Raw genomic sequence first — 16,632 nt, forward strand, 5'->3', positions numbered from 1 at the left:
CATGGGTCAGATTTGCCTGGGGGTGGGGGGGCTGTGTTGGGGTTAGGGGATAAAGGAAGTGGAGGGTATGAAACATATTGCCTGTTGGTTTTACCCTCAAAAATCTTTCCCTTGCTTTTTTGTCCCTAATCCTTGCTCTCTCCTGTTCCGTCAGTGCTTCCTCTCCTCTCCTAGATATCCATCCACCTGCAGGAAGACAGCTCCCAGCCCCACGTGCTGATGATGAAGGGGGCTCCTGAGAGGATCTTGGCATTTTGTTCTAGTTATCTTCTGAATGGGCAGGAGTACTCAATGGACAAGGAAATGAAAGAAGCCTTCCAAGAAGCCTACTTGGAACTAGGAGGTCTGGGGGAACGTGTGCTAGGTGAGGGGCTGTGGGAGAAGCCTTTGGAAGAATGCCTTCAAAATGGTTATCATTTGTGGAGTGAAAATTCTAGGGTGTTGAGGTGAACGGGATTGGGACATAGATAGCTGAATGACTACTGGTCCCTTCTTCTATTTCTCTCCAGGGTTCTGCTTCTTGAATCTGCCTAACACTTTCTCGAAGGGATTCAAGTTTAATACAGATGAAGTTAATTTTCCCATGGATAACTTTTGTTTTGTGGGGCTTATATCCATGATTGACCCTCCCCGACCTGCCGTACCTGAGGCTGTGTGCAAGTGTCGTAGTGCAGGGATTAAGGTAAATTTGACCATCCCAGAAACCCCCCACCGGTCACAAATTGGAGCAACAGTAGAAAGCCTTGCACAGAGTAGGTTCTTATAATCTTGGTTTAATTGAATTGATTTCTGTTTCCTTGAGCTTATGATTTTTAGTCTCAAGAGAGAACCTAATAGTAAGTTTCCTTTATAGTTAGAATCCTGTCTTGCATTGAACATGAGAATCATCAGGGGAGCTTTAAAAATCTGATGCCTAGGCCACAACCCCAGACCCACTAAATTAGAAACTCTCAGGGTGGGACCCAGGCATCTGTATTTCTAAAAACTTTCCTAGAGATTCCAATGTGCAGACAAGTTTGAGAACCAGTTTCCTAGGACAGTGCTTCTCAAACTAACGTGCATGTGAAGCACCTAGGGGTTTTGTTGGAATGCAGATCTTGATTCAGTGCATCTAGGACACCCTGAGATTCTGCATTTCTGACAAGCTCCCAAGTGATGCTGTTGCTTCTAGTCTGCAGACCACACTACGAGTAGCAAAGTTCTAGGAGATGTCATGTAAATGTGCTGCTGGGATGGGTTGAAGAAAGGGTTAGGTCAAATGGGCCGGGGGTCTGGAGCAGGCAGTAGTGAGAATGAAATATTGGGAGCTGAGGGCCCTCAATGGATCTGACTGGAGTGAGCAGCTGCACTATATGTCCCGGGTATATGTCCAGGAGTAAAAGCTATAAAGCAAATGAATTGGTCCAAGAGTGAAAGAAAGCTGCAGAACCAACTCAGAGGTGGAAATTCTTCTTTGGTCATGGTGGGCCTTGGACTTCATGGGATAGCAGCAGTAGAATTCCTCTAGTTCTGAAATGTTCCATAACCCACGTTTCCCAGGTCAAATTCTAAGACTCTTATACATCTTCATAGATTAGATATAGACACCTTCCCTGCTCATATCTGATATTCTGGATCTTGGACTTGGAGGAGGGCAGGTTGCAGGGGGCGGGGCATTGGAGGTATTTAAGGAGGACTAGATGCTATCTGTTAGAGTATTTAAGGAGAACTACATGCTATCTGTTAGAGCTGGCTTTATCTTAGACTTTTGAGTGTTGGCAGTTTGTCTGGGGGCAGCCTGGGCCTCGCTAAGTTCAATGATTAGTCAGTAGAGTGGGAACCAAGGAATGGATGTAGTAAATTATTCTGAGTGAATTCCTTAATTACTACAAGATGTTTGGGGTGGTATAGTTCTTTGCAGAGATAGCATTATTGTAACACATCTGTGTAGGATAACCAAGTTATCTTGATACTGCCCCATGGTTCTATAAGCTACCACACCATATTGTGGGAGATAAGTGGAGAAGGGGTTCATGTGAATTTTCTGAGCTTTGAGGTGGGCTCTTAGAATGAGGAATAACATTGTGGACGTAGTCTAAAATTTCTCATCTGGGAATTTATGGATCCCTTTAGCAAGAAGAGAGTTACAATTGTGCCTACAGGTGGGGAGGCCCAAACAGGAGACAAGAGGGTGATTTTAGCCAGGATGCTTACCAGATCAGGATGTCGTCACAGCCTGAGGCAGAGTGAGCCCAAGGTGGTAGTCTGAGGAGGACTCTCGGTGCTGGCCTCAGCTGGCAGCTGAAGCAGGAGGTCTCAGTGCTTTCTGGGCCCATCCTTGTTCTGGTTATAGGTTTACAGGTCTCATTATAATTTCTTACTTCTTCTGGACTCTAAGCTGACAGAAATTTGGCAGACTTGGTGAAAAAGTTTGAAGCATCCCCTTTTCCCTATAGGGAAGCGTAAGACATACACATGATGCCATCCTTCAAGGAGGACAAAATGTAATGAACATACAGGGTGTTGTCCATAGAGTGGACCCTTCCAGGGTCAACTCCAAAATGATGTTGATGCAGAACTGATGAGTGTTACAAGGCTGCTGAAAGAGGTCAGATAATGGTTGCATGATAGCAAAGTTTTTAGAAGGAAATGATTGTGGGGCTGGGATTCCCCAGGTAGAGCCATGTGCTCAGGCCTTTGGAAGAAATGTGATTTTAAAAAACTAAAATAAAACGATCCCATTATATTTGCCACTAACTGAGGCTCTCAGTAGTATGAAGATGCTTGGCCCTTGCTGTGAAGCTGGCCTCCTCTGAGTACTGCAGTCAAGCAGTGAGAGCCTACAGTAATGTCACCAACACCGGAATGTTTCTCTCAGATGGGTCCGATCTGGGGAAAGAGGGTAAAAGGGAACAAGAGAGCAGCTTGCAAAGCTGCATGGGAACATCAGAGGTATAGTCAGCACCAAGAAGCTGGAAATGAAATTCCTTTAGTACTTGATGAATTCTAGAAACTACTAGATGCCCTTTACCTCAAAGGGAGCCATTCTCTCTAGAACTGCGCTTCTATATATGTATGCATCCCAATGCTCTGTGAAATGGTGTCCTAGGAACTCACTCTTGGGGCAATCCACTTTGTGTTTTTATTTCTCCAGCTTGTCCTGGAGGTGGTACTGCCAGAAACTACTATAGAACAGTCCATTTTAATGGTCAAACAGGGCTAGCTACCAGGAATGTATCAGGATGATACCACACCTCTGCTACAGGTCCCAGGTCACTTTGATGAGCCACTGGGAAGCTATCAGGGCACTGCAAGCGTGAAAGGCATCACTGAGGGCTCAGTCTGAATCACATATGGAATCTTCTAATCTTATATGCAATTCCTTCCCAGATCCTTACCAGTTACCCTGTGCCCTACAGGCCAAGCTTGGTGAGGATCCAGTGCCCTGAAACTAAGCCAGGATTCTCAAAATCAGTGGTGTGGGTAACAGCTCATAGTGTGACTTTCCTGAGTCTCTGGTAATCTCAGCTTGGTTGTCTTCTTCCAGTAGGCCAGGGGTGCCAGTGTGGAATGAGGAGGGCTCACGGGAAAACTCCTTCAAGGCTCACTTCCACGCTCTGAAAGTAAACAGACTGACCTTTCCAGGGCCTCTGCTTCCGCAAGCAGTTGGATAGTTAGGTCACCATCACATAGTTTCCGTTTTCCTCCTGTCAGAGCCTAAAAAATTGTGTGCTCAGAGGGCACTAGAAACCACGGGCAGTGGTTCCCAGGAAGCCATCATTCCTTCATTCAATAATTGTTTGTTAATGGATTACTATGTGCTAGGCATTGTGCAAGGGCAGGGAACTTAACAAGGAGTCAGAGACATGGCCACATTCTCGGGGAGCTCTCAGTCTGGTTGGGGAGACAGACCATCACAAGAGAGACAAGCCATCACCATATGGAGAAGTGGCAAGTGCTGAAATACGGAAGGAACAGAATGCTAGGAAAGCACAGAGCACAGGCACCTGATCTTTGGGGAGGAATGGGACAGGACTAGGGCTGGTGCCAGGTATCCAAAAAGGAGCTGGAAACCAGAGGCTGCGGGGAGGCAGTGGGAAGACGAGAGGTAGAGTGAGGATCGGAATGCACCTGGACCTAGATGAAATTTTGCTAGGCAGATGGATTATTCCAGACAGTCCTTTATTATCACTTGTTCTGTGTGTAGGTGTTTCTGTTTTTGAGCTTAAAGAAGCAGAACAGCTTCTAGAGCAATTAAATGAAATTCTGAATATAGTAAAACACCCAAATCCCTGATTTATTCCTGGGAAGCATAGAACCCAAATTGTCCTGTTTTTTATGGTCTGATGGTCTTGAACCACTCCTGAGGGTTGAAGCCACAGTAGCAAGATTTTTGATCTATAGCACAGGTTCTTGGGAATGAGCTACTAAAACCCTGTGGAATGCAAGCAGTGATCTTTTAGTTCTTAGAGAGAATGGTGAAGGATCCAGGAGCTCCCTAAAGATGATTCTGCTTCTCTTCCCTCCCCTCCCAACTCAGGTGATTATGGTAACAGGGGATCATCCCATTACAGCCAAGGCCATTGCCAAGGGTGTGGGCATCATTTCAGAAGGCACCAAGACAGCAGAGGACATTGCTGCCCGGCTCGGGGTCCCTGTCAGCCAGATTGATACCAGGTGAGACCCCTAAAGAACTCAGATCTGCCATTTTTTTCCTCCATCCTCAACCTGCCCCACCCAGATCCCACTTACGAAAGTTCTTGGAGGCTCCTTCAGTAAATGGGATGTGCAGGGTTTACTTATTGCAAAGTAAAACATAACAGGAAAATGACCAAGTGACTGTGTCAGTGGATTTTCAGAGGAAGTGGGACAAAGAAAGAGGTAGAGAAAAGGGAGGAGTTGTTGGGAGAGCGGGGAGGGGATGCAATGTGTCAATCTGGGGACAGTGAATGTCTGGGGACAAGTGAGGAGATTGGGTTGAAAGGAGAAATAAGGAGGTTATAGTAAAGGTTGATTAGAGGGCACCAGGACCCCTGGTGAATTCTCAGCACTCTGAACTAGCCTTCTGAAGTTCTTTTCCCCCAGGGATATCAAAGCCATTGTGGTGCATGGCTCAGAACTAAAGGATATGAACTCAGCGCAGCTTGATGAGATCCTCCAAAACTACAGTGAGATTGTGTTTGCTCGGACCTCCCCCCAGCAGAAGCTCATAATCGTAGAGGGATGTCAGAGGCGGGTAAGGGAAACAAAGGAGCCTTGGGGAATCGGGCAGAAATCATGTGGCATAGCCCAGCCCCAAACCAAGCAGAGGAACATGTGGAACATGGGCTGGACTAGAGCAGACTGCAGAGAACATCTCATCTTGAATTCCTGAGATGGACATCAATTTGGGGGCTCCTTGAGAGTTTTAGTATCTCAGGAGGAGTAGGAGAAGGAAGGGCCAAGAGACCTAAATCAAGCATGATTACATGAAGAAACAGGGATGATGAGATCAAGCTGATCTTTGGAACTGGTCATGAATCTGACACAGTAATTGTTTCACTCCCTCTGTGCTTCACCCAGGGGGCCATTGTGGCGGCAACTGGTGATGGGGTGAATGACTCCCCGGCACTGAAGAAAGCTGACATAGGCATTGCCATGGGCATCACTGGTTCTGACGTCTCTAAGCAGGCAGCCGACATGATCCTGCTGGATGACAACTTTGCTTCCATTGTCACAGGCGTGGAGGAGGGTGAGGAAGCAGGGTGCCCAGGGTTGGGACTTGACCCTCAGACTCAGGTGAGAGTTGGTATACATTACTCTCATTCCTTTTGCCCATCATCCAACCTCCCTAATCCTGTATAGACTGGGAAAAATCATTGTAAGACAAAATTTTGCAAATTAGATTCAGCTGGTACTTAGACCATCACTATCAGGAGCCCTTTTTTACGAAACTGGAGGAAAGTCCAGATTTGTGAGGGAGACTGGGACTCTGGGATAGCATAGTATTTTCTTTCTTCTCTCATGGAGATTCAAGTGGGTCTACAGCAAGTTCCAAGATGTAGCCATACCCCTCGGCCTACTTCATACTCCACAATCTCAGGAGGGTCCCCTAGGAACCTGTTGCCCGAGTGATGTTGACATATGAAGATCAGTTGGAGGCTGATCTATGAATTGACTGCATGAGCCCAATTAAGCATCCTCTTTCCCAGAGAATTCTGAAGACAATACCCATTGGTGAATAGGAGAACCCCAGAATTCTGCATCCCAGGCTCCCTGCTTTCTGCCTGGAGCTATCTAATTAAAACCTACGATAATTCACATAATAATAATAGCTACCATTTTATTGAGACCTAGTATGATCCTGACACTTTGCTGAGTATTTTGTATCCATTCAATTTGATAAATTTTTTGAGCACCAACTTTGTACCAAGCACTGTTCTAGATGCTGGGGATATAACAGTGGGGGATAAAAAGATACAAATCCCTGCCCTCTTAACTTAATTTCTACTGGAGTGTGGCACACAGTAAAGTAAATTGTATAGTATATTAAAAGAAGATAAATGCAATGGAAAAATAATAAAGCAAGGAGTGCAGGGAGGGATTACGATTTTTGAAAGGGTCATCAGGGAAGGATTCAAGCCATCTTGCAAGGCAAGAGAAATGAAGCTTAGAGAGGTGAGGGGCGCCCAAGATCACAAGCTAGTTATGGCAGAAATGGATTGGAACCCAAGCCCAGGGTCTTTCCACGTCAGCCTTAATCTTCTAATGGCTTTTATATCAACGTTTTCAGACATCGCTAAGTATTAACCAGGCCCAACTCTGCTTAGTTTTTCAGCGATCAGATGACATTAGCCATGTTGAATCCAAGAACAAAGAGTACAGCTATGGCATGCTAATAAAGCATGGGTCTAATTAATAGTCACATAATTTAGAAACAAAACTGGGACTGCCAAGGTCTAGGACCTGCAAACCCTTTCATGGACTGTGACACTGCTTTATAGTGGTCTCTCTGTCCAGGAGAGAGACACAGAAGTTGTCTCACAGAAGGTTGACCATCCTCCCCAGGCCGCCTCATCTTTGACAACCTGAAGAAATCCATCGCGTACACCCTGACAAGCAACATCCCCGAGATCACTCCGTTCCTGCTCTTCATCATCCTCGGTATCCCCCTGCCTCTGGGCACCATAACCATCCTCTGCATTGACCTGGGCACTGACATGGTGAGAACCAAACTGGGACCCGGCTCATGGAGCTCCTGTGAGGTGGATTGAGGAGCAGGAAAGATCCTGAGTGCAGGGAGAGGGACAGAGCTTGCGTTACTTCTGAGTTTCCTTCTGAACTTTGTGTCCCCTGTCACTCCCACCCTCCATCCTCCAGGTCCCTGCTATCTCCTTGGCTTATGAGTCAGTTGAAAGTGACATCATGAAGAGGGCTCCACGGAATCCAAAGACTGATAAACTGGTGAACCACCGTCTCATCGGCATGGCCTATGGACAGATTGGTGCGGCCAGAGGAATGAGGGGTGAAGGGAGTGGGGAGTGGCTGTCCCTGCCTGGCCATTGGAGCCATCTCCGTTTGGAAGTCAGGGAGATATTTTCTTAACAAACTGTGCTAGGCCCTGGGACAACAAGGAACCATTAATCTCTGATCTGCGCTTTACTTAAGAGTCCAGTCAAGAAGGAACAAACATACATAAAACGATAGCATCTTTCCAAGGGCCAAATAATGAGGATAGATAGGACATGCTTCAGGAGTACAAAGCAAGGGGCCTCACCAGTCATGAAACTAGTCAGAGAGGCCTTATGGAGGAAACAGGACTTACACTTGGTGTTGGAACATACAGTTTAGACTAGTAAATGTTATGGTCAGGTATGGGGGACAAGAGGAGAGGAAATTCATATGGCCTGGCTGTTGAAGAGGGAATAAACCAGTCTGGTGGAGCCCTTATTCCTGATAAAGGAACAGTGGAAAATAAGGCTATAGACACAGGTAGCATTTATACCGGGGCCAGCCTTGAAAGACATTTGAGAGCCTTTGAGGTCTTTGTTCTTGAGTTGCCAGGTGCAATGGGATATTCCAGGGAGCGGGGTGAGGGACGGACAGGGAAGAGATTGGGGACAGGGGAGATCATCCCAATATCTAGAGGAGGAAATACATAGTAAAAGCACAGATTTGGGAGCCAGATCTATGTTCGAATCCCAATGTCACCACTGACTACCTATATTACCCTGGATGATGACTGAATCTTTTTTGTACTTCAGTTTTCCCACTTATGAAGTGTAGATAGTAGTTCATACCTGTTATGAAGATCAGTGTCCACAGGTACCTACACAGTGCACAGCTCTGTAGTTAGTAGACAAACATTGACATCAGCTGCTATTGTGGTCCAGGCATGGAGGATAGAAGTTTGACTAAGGGAGAGGCAAGGGGCAGATGGGAGAGATGTGAGGAGAGGAGAGGACTTGCTGAGTGTCCTAATGTCATAGGAAATGGAGAGGGAGGATCCCAGTACCCACTGAATGGGGACAGGGAATAAATCCCCTCTAAGATCCTTTCCAATCTTAAGATTATATGATTCCAATGTGACTCTGGGTTAGAGTTTAGAAAAAATGTCAGGGCTTAGAGGCAAGTCCTACAGAGATGATGGGATCAGATCATTGATGGCAAGAGTCTTCAGCGTTACAGCTCGAACACAATACCAGCCCAGCTAGAAGCAAGTCCCAGCCACCACCCCTTCCATGGTCTGCCTTTTGAGGTCCCTCTCTGAACCAGGTTCCCCTGTCCTGTGACTCTGTCACTCACAGGGATGATCCAGGCTCTGGCTGGATTCTTCACCTACTTTGTGATCCTGGCTGAAAATGGTTTCAAGCCTACTGATCTGCTGGGCATCCGCCATGACTGGGAAAATCCGTACGTCAATGACCTGGAGGACAGCTATGGACAGCAGTGGGTGAGTAAAAGGAGTAGGGTAGTAGATAGTGATCAATAAGAGTGAAGAAGTGACAGGGAAGAGTGCATTTAGCAAATTTTTGAAAAGTGGGAGAATGGAGGCACCAGACAGAGTTGATGCCTCATCTCCAGTTCTGTATGAGCATTCTAACATTTGACCTCAATCTCCAATCATATCAGCAGATATTCTCTTTGATTACAATGACTTCATTCTGTTCATTCCTACTGTCTATTGTCTGTCCTTACTTTCCTGGATCTTTCAGCTTCTGTGGGCCTGGAAGTCTTCTTTGTCATATCAACTTTTGGGGACTAATTTTGTTTTTCCAGGTTCTAACCATCACTGCTCCAAAAATGAGTGCTGGGTCCTCTTTCTCCTGTTACGCTCTTTCCCTCCATGGGACTTCAAATAATATGACTCCAAATCTGAAAACCTGTTTTATTTGGATATCCCTTCTTCGTCACTCTAAAATTTTTAAACCTAGAGGATACCTCTCTGTAGTAGTCTTTCCTCTAAAACCCAAGATGAATGAGGCCCAAACTGAAGCCTTCTAACTGACACTATGTGTTCAAGAATTTTATTACGTATAGTTTTTGTATCTGTAAACACTCCTGTTCCAATTTCTAAGACAGTGGAAGATGTTTGCTAGAATTATAGGACCATAGAGGACACATAGTCTCTAGAGGACATACAGTGTATTATCATCATTCTATAAATGAGGAAACTGAGTCTGGAAAGATTTATTGCTTGCTCAAAGTCCCATAGTGAATCCCTAGAAGAGCTGGACTAGAATTCTGGACTCAGTATTCTACCTTCCTGCTCAGCACTTTCTTACTTCACCATGATGCCTCTAAACCAATTTAATTGCAGGTTTCTCAAAAATATGTTAAAATCTGGGTTGTTGGGAAAATGCCCCTCATATACACTTGGCTTCCACTAGCTGAGCCTCATGAGGCCGTCAGATGTCAATGTTCCCAGCTACCAACACTGCTCCAGGGTGCTATGATGCCCAGAGTCCTCATGCTGGGCCCCGTCAACATCTCCTCAATCCTCAACTTAAGACCTTGTTGGTTTTATATCTTGATACCGTCTCCCTGCTGCCAGGGTGCAGCTTGACATATATTTATTTATAATAAATTAAAGGTAATTAAAATTAATTTGAAGTAACATCAAATTATATCAAAGACATCTTGAAGTATTGCAAAATGGGTTGAGAAAAATTGTCCTGAGGCAATTCCATAAAGGCAGGGTCTATGCCTCTTCCACTGCTGTCATTTTGAGATAATTGAATATAGAGCCGCCCACCCAGGAAGTACTCTACATACTGCTAGAAGCCAGGATAGCTCCTTACTTTCTAAATATCTCTGACCAATAATTCTATTGATCACCACTCATTCATTCAGCAAATATTTGTCAAGCATCTTCTATGTACCAGGTGCTGTTTGGGCCCTGGGGATACGGTAGTGAACAAAAATGACCAAGTTACTGCTCTCATGGAACTTATACTCTAGTTAGGGTGAGGGGGTGGGAGGGGAGACAGATAACAACCAAATCTACAAGTTATTTATAAACATGCTGTTTTATTTTTTGAAACATGGGCTTTTCTCCAGTCTGATTTAGATGCACCTCTTCTGTGTTCATAGCTCTCTGTGATCTCTATTATTTTTTTATTTTTTGTGTGTGAGGAAGATCAGCCCTGAGCTAACATCCATGCTAATCCTCCTCTTTTTGCTGAGGAAGACCGGCTCTGAGCTAACATCTATTGCCAATCCTCCTCCTTTTTTTTTTCCCCAAAGCCCCAGTAGATAGTTGTATGTCATAGTTGCACATCCTTCTAGTTGCTGTATGTGGGATGCGGCCTCAGCATGGCCGGAGAAGTGGTGCGTCGGTGCATGCCCAGGATCCGAACCTGGGCCGCCAGTAGCAGAGCACGCACGCTTAACCACGAAGCCACGGGGCTGGCCCTGTGATCTCTGTCTTATAACCTACCTATGGTGTGACATGGCATATTTATCCTCCCCACTAGACTCTAAGTTCCTTATGTGTAAAATGTGAATGAAAGAATGAACGAATGGAGAATAAATGTCTCCCATCTGATACCACCCTTCAGGCATTCCTTTCCCCTCAGCATTCAGATGCTCTGCCGCATCTTCCTTTCTGACCTATTTCCTCTGACTCTGCTTTCTAAGTCCACCTTCTTCTCTCACACTACCCTTCTTATTAATTTAGCAAGTACGTATTGAGCCATACCACTTGAACTAGGCATGGGAGGGGGCACAAAGATAAAGAAGACAAAGTGCCTGTTCCTGAGGAGCTCTGAGTCGGGTAAGGAAAACACATAAGCAACTCAAAACACAACATGAAAAGTGCTAAGACAGAGATGTGTGCAAAGTGCTGTGGATCTAAAGATCTAAGTCAGCCGTGGGGTCCAGGAAGGCAGGAGGGGGAAGAAGCCTTTGAGGTGTATCTGAATCCCTTCTGACACTGACGTCTCTCCTCTGCCTGCCCTCCGCATAGACGTTTGAGCAGCGGAAGATATTGGAGTTCACGTGCCAAACAGGCTTCTTCGTCAGCATCGTGATTGTGCAGTGGGCTGACCTCATCATCTGCAAGACCCGGCGCAACTCCCTCTTCCAGCAGGGCATGCAGTGAGCGCCCCCCAACAGCCCCACAGTCTCCCACACCTGCACACAGGGCCCTGCATTTCCCCTACCTCTCCATCCCTGTCTTCCAACACACCCTGAAACACTTCTTCCCAGAAACAAGATCCTCATATTTGGGATCCTGGAGGAGACATTCCTGGCTGCTTTTCTGTGCTACACTCCAGGCATGGACCTGGCCCTGCGAATGTACCCACTCAAGTGAGTAAGGGAGGGGATGCAAACAGGGGAATCTCGGGGCACAGGGAGAGCATGTGAGAGGAAATCTGTGTTTGAACAGGAAAGTTACTAGCCAAGGGCAGGGAGGGGGCTACCTGGATAAATGGGGCTGCACTCAGTGGTGTAAGGAGACTCATCTGTGCTCAGACAAACGCATCTTATTTAGGGAAGGATTAGGGGCTGTGCCAAGTGATCACAACCCACTAGATGTGCAAATTTAGCCCACTTACCAGTGCTTAACAGAGTGGCATCTTCTTTATGGTGATGTGTGGGGTAGCTGTCCAAGGATACATATTGCTCAGAACTGAAGTACTCATAAAAATAGCCTGATGTATGCATGGCTAATTCTGTTGTACTTACATGAATGTTTTAATGTGCATATATGTAAGTGGGCATACTGAAATTCTTATTGTCTGGTACTTTGTTTTGTTCAAGTCCCACGTTTGTTTTTTGTTTGTTTTTGTTTTTTACTTTAGTATATGCTTATGGTGAAAAATTTCTCTTTAAAATTTTACAGAGAAAAAAGCAAAACTCCCATTCCACTCCCGCCTCCTGCTTAGGGAGCATCTGTTAATGATTTAGTGTGTATTCTTCCAACTCGTTTTCTATGCATTTATGTACTTTGCTCACCTTTCTGTCCCTTGCACTGTTATACACAATGCTTTGTATACCATAGGTGGTCAATTAATGTTTACTAAAAGACATTGGCATTGCCTTTAGATACTGACAATCCCAGGATTGAATTTCACCTGTATTGTGTATTATTCTGTGACCTTGAACAAGTTCATAACCATTCTGAGCCTCAGCTTCACCTGCAAAGTCTCAATAATACACACCTGATAGACGGTTGTGAGACTTACATCTAGAAATACGTGTAATGCACCGAGCACGGTGTTGGGTCATAGTGGAAGCTTTGTTAATAGTAGCTTTATTGTCGTTGCTATTAATGTCAATATATAAGTAATAGTAAATGCAGTTAAGCATTAACTGCGCTCCCAAACACTCTGTAGATACCTTGGCCATAAAACTCATCATCTATAATACTGTGATTATTAATATGGTGATTATTTTATGTGTTTATCCTCTCTTCCCTGATCGCCTGAGCTCCTTGAGATCAAAGCCCATCATGTCATCATTTTTATTTCCTCAGGACCTAACATGGACACAGAGTAGACATACAACAATTGTTATTGAATGAATGGGTGACTGTATGTATATAACTGTGTATGTTTGTTTGTTGGGGTGTGTATCTGTGTGTGTATGGAATGAACCATGACCTAGGCCTGCACTGTCCAATATGGTAGTCACTACTCTTATGTGACTGTTGAGCTCTTGAAACATGGCTAGTGAGAAACTGAATTTGTAATTTTATTTAATTTTAGTTGATTTAAAGTTAAAAACTAAAGCAATGTCAAATATTTTTCTATTAAATATAACTTTATTGTTTTGGTTGGACTACATTTCCTTTTAACCATTGAAAATTTAGTGTCTGATTTGGGATGTGCTGTCAGTGTAAAATACTCACTGGATTTTGACAACTTAGGATAAAAAGAAGAATGTAAAATATCTCATTAATAACATGCATATTGATTACATGTTGAAATGATAATATTTTGGATATATTGGGTTAAATAAAAAGTATTATTAAAATTAATTGCACCTGTTTCTTTTTACTTATTTTAATGTGGCTACTAGAAAACATCAAATTTCACTTGTGGCTTGCAATATATTTCTATTGGACAGTGCTGGTCTAGGCCATCTCTCTGTCATCCAGGAGAACAAATGTAGTTCTGATTCAACCCTTCCCCAGAGTCCATCTTCCTGGTCTCTAATTGCAGAAGAGGTTCAGGAAGAAAACAATGTTCCCATCTTTGCAATATGGAAGAGTATATATATCCCCACGCATCTAGTCTCAGATTGACCCATCCTGCTTGGACAGCCTCCCCTTTGTGTGTGCAAGGCCTAGAGTACCCGGAAAGCAAAGGAGTCTCCCTGAACGACTCCACAAAAGTCGGAAGATAACCTCCGTGAACACTGCATGTACCTCTACTGTGACATTTATCACATCTGTTATCATTGGCTCTTTATGTTTCTGTCTTGGGCCTCTCCTCCCTCACCCTGCCCCGAGGCTCTGGCCTCCTCAAAGGCAGTGGTCAACCAGATCTACTCACCTCGCTGTCTCCAGCACCCAGCACAGTCCCTGGTGCATAGTGGACACAGCAAACGAAACACTCAATTCCCGTGCGCTGTTCTCTGCACCTGCCCTTCTCTGGCCCCTCTATCTCCTGCTCCACCGACCAAACTCTTGCTCTACAGGATATCCTGGTGGCTCTGTGCCATTCCCTACAGCATTCTTATCTTTATCTATGATGAAGTCAGAAAATTCACCATCCGTCATCATCCTGGCGGTGAGCTCCCCTGCACCCTGCTCTGAGTTAGTGGTCACCAGCCTCCTGACTGGCTCTCCCATCCCGCCTGGTTCCTCTAGGCCCATTGCCTTTCTCCCCACCTCACTACCTGGCCTGTGCTGAGCCTGGACCCCAGCCCTCTAGTCCTGGCTCCACCACCCTGCTCCTTCCAATCCTCAGTGTTCCGTGTTCCACCCTCAGGCCTCCCACCTTGTCCTCGCCTACGCTTCTGCCTGTCTCCCCTAGATGCCTCCCCTGCTGCCTTCCCCAGTTCACTCTGCTCTCTTCTCTTCCACAGGCTGGCTGGAGAGGGAGACCTACTACTAACCTCAGCAGAGGAAGAGCTTCACATGACCTAAGGGTGTCCTGAAGGCCAGGTGGAGGGTAGGGGTTATGAGTTTGGCACATCTGAGAGAGCATAGGAGATGGGGCAGAGAGATGCTAGGATGAATTACCTCAGATGAGAGGGAGACAGGTGGTCCTGGTGCTGGAATGAGGGCACCATGAGGAGGAGATGGGATGGGTTGAGCAGAAGCCCGGCCTGCATCTGGCTGGAGCCCAGCAGGGAGGGGCCTTGCCCTGTTGAATCCAGTAGCCAGTCTACAGAGTAAATGTTTTCAACAGCTTTCACCTGGCTGGATGTGTCACATCTGATTTTTGTAGAGTGGGGATTTCTGTGACGCTCTCTCCCTAGATCTTCATGGTAACCAGGCAGGGACATTCTTTCAGGGCTGAAGTCAAGGCTGGGAAGGGATCAGAATCAAGAATCCTCGCCCCGGGGCCGGCCTGGTGGCGCAGTGGTTAAGTGCGTGCACTCTGCTTTGGCGGCCCATGGTTCACAGGTTCGGATCCTGGGCGCTCACCGACGCACCACTTTTCAAGCCATGCTGTAGCAGCATCCCATATAAAGTGGAGGTGGATGGGCACGGATGTTAGCCCAGGGCCAATCTTCCTCAGCAAAAAAGAGGAGGATGGCGTGGATGTTAGCTCAGGGCTAGTCTTCCTCACAAAACAAAAAACAAAAAAGAATCCTTGCACCTTGAAGGCTAGCCCCCATCTTAAAGTCACTCTCCGACCTGATGGAAAGCAAGGACAGGCCAAGTGACTGCCCCCAAAGTCAAGCTGGGATCAGAGAAATGGAGGGGGGGTATTGTGAGAGAGGAGCAGCAGGGCCACACCCTATAGAGGGGCCACAGCACCCACATCCGGTGCTGTCAGGGGCTACTCATCCAGCCCCACTCACACAGTTCCTCAGATCAGCTTATAGAATCATAGAGTTTTAGTGCTAGAGAGACCTTATTTTATCACTTAAGAACCTGAGGTCCAGAGAGGTTAAAAGACTTGGGAAGGGTCATGTGGTGAGTGTTGAATGTGGGGCCACAGCCCCTCCTCTGAGGAAGGGACTGGTGGTCCCTGCCCTCCAACCCCTGTCATTGGGGCATCTCGACCCCATCCCATACATAAGCCAGTTTTCTCTGGTGTAGCCTTGAAATAGATGCTGTAAGAATGCTTTTCGAATCCCTGTAGCCTTTACTTAAGGTGAAGCACCCCAACCCCTCGTGCCCCAGGCTCCACAGGGGGTGATGGACATTCCTAAAAGCCTGGTCTCGGAGCCCAGCACTTGGCTGCATCTCAGGTGGGTGAGCAGCCCTAGGAGTCTCCTGCCCACCCTTGGTGGTGGCTCTTCTTCCTCTTCACCCACTCGCTGGCTTTTGCTTTGTGAACCCATCCACTTTGTCTTGTGGTTTAGTTCATTCTCTTTTAGAGGAGAGGATTGGCTGTGCCCAAAAGTATACAGAGCAAGAGAGAAACACTAAGGAAAGCCGGGGGAGATCGTAGACTGTCACCAAAAACAAAGCACAAGTGTTAAGTGACTGCGCGCTTCGCCTGGCAGAGGGACAGGGGCCTTACACACACCATCCATTAATCCAGATAACAAATGTATTCTTAACACCCTCCCCCACATTTTATAGACGAGGAAACCAAGGTCTGTCTTGTTCCAGAACTTGTGCCTTTCATCACTTTTCAAACTGGTCTTACAATGAGGGCTGAGCCAAAAATATACAAATATAACACAAAAAATAGGACAGTGATGGAGGAAGGGCCAGGGACAGTCTGGGCTGGCAAAGAGAAGGCCACTGTAAAGTACAGCCCACCACTCCTCCCTACATCGGGCCCCTCCTCAGAGGTCTCTCTCCTGCCTATTCCCCTCCCTCCTCCAACACAAGGTCTCCTAAGGACAGGGCTATATCAATCTGGGGTCCTTCCCTGTCTGCTGACACGGCTGAACCAGACCCTGGAAGTTAGAGGGGCCAGGGTGTGTGTGAGTGAGGTGGGGAGGGGGAGTTGGAGGGGCCAGCTCCTCAGGTTTCAGTAGCAGGAGCTTTGGGTGTCTGGTGGGTTAAAAATACAGAGGCCCAACTCAGGGTCATTTGAC

At 46.2% G+C, this 16,632-nt stretch overlaps 1 protein-coding gene across 1 annotated transcript in view; it reads left to right on the forward strand.

Annotated features, from left to right (window-relative positions):
• The window catches only part of LOC131404647 (sodium/potassium-transporting ATPase subunit alpha-4), a 29,402-nt gene extending 14,880 nt beyond the window's left edge, over nucleotides 1-14,522 (forward strand). The window contains exons 11-22 of the mRNA XM_058539566.1: nucleotides 175-364; nucleotides 510-682; nucleotides 4,520-4,656; nucleotides 5,065-5,215; nucleotides 5,542-5,710; nucleotides 7,027-7,181; nucleotides 7,339-7,462; nucleotides 8,766-8,911; nucleotides 11,426-11,556; nucleotides 11,668-11,769; nucleotides 14,104-14,195; nucleotides 14,494-14,522. Coding sequence (XP_058395549.1) covers nucleotides 175-364; nucleotides 510-682; nucleotides 4,520-4,656; nucleotides 5,065-5,215; nucleotides 5,542-5,710; nucleotides 7,027-7,181; nucleotides 7,339-7,462; nucleotides 8,766-8,911; nucleotides 11,426-11,556; nucleotides 11,668-11,769; nucleotides 14,104-14,195; nucleotides 14,494-14,522 — 1,599 coding nt within the window. The remainder of the gene's footprint in view (nucleotides 1-174; nucleotides 365-509; nucleotides 683-4,519; nucleotides 4,657-5,064; nucleotides 5,216-5,541; nucleotides 5,711-7,026; nucleotides 7,182-7,338; nucleotides 7,463-8,765; nucleotides 8,912-11,425; nucleotides 11,557-11,667; nucleotides 11,770-14,103; nucleotides 14,196-14,493) is intronic.
• The last annotated feature ends 2,110 nt before the right edge of the window (nucleotides 14,523-16,632 follow it).

This window comes from Diceros bicornis, chromosome 4 (genome assembly GCF_020826845.1).
Source record: "Diceros bicornis minor isolate mBicDic1 chromosome 4, mDicBic1.mat.cur, whole genome shotgun sequence".
In the NCBI taxonomy this organism is placed as follows: Eukaryota; Metazoa; Chordata; class Mammalia; order Perissodactyla; family Rhinocerotidae; genus Diceros; species Diceros bicornis.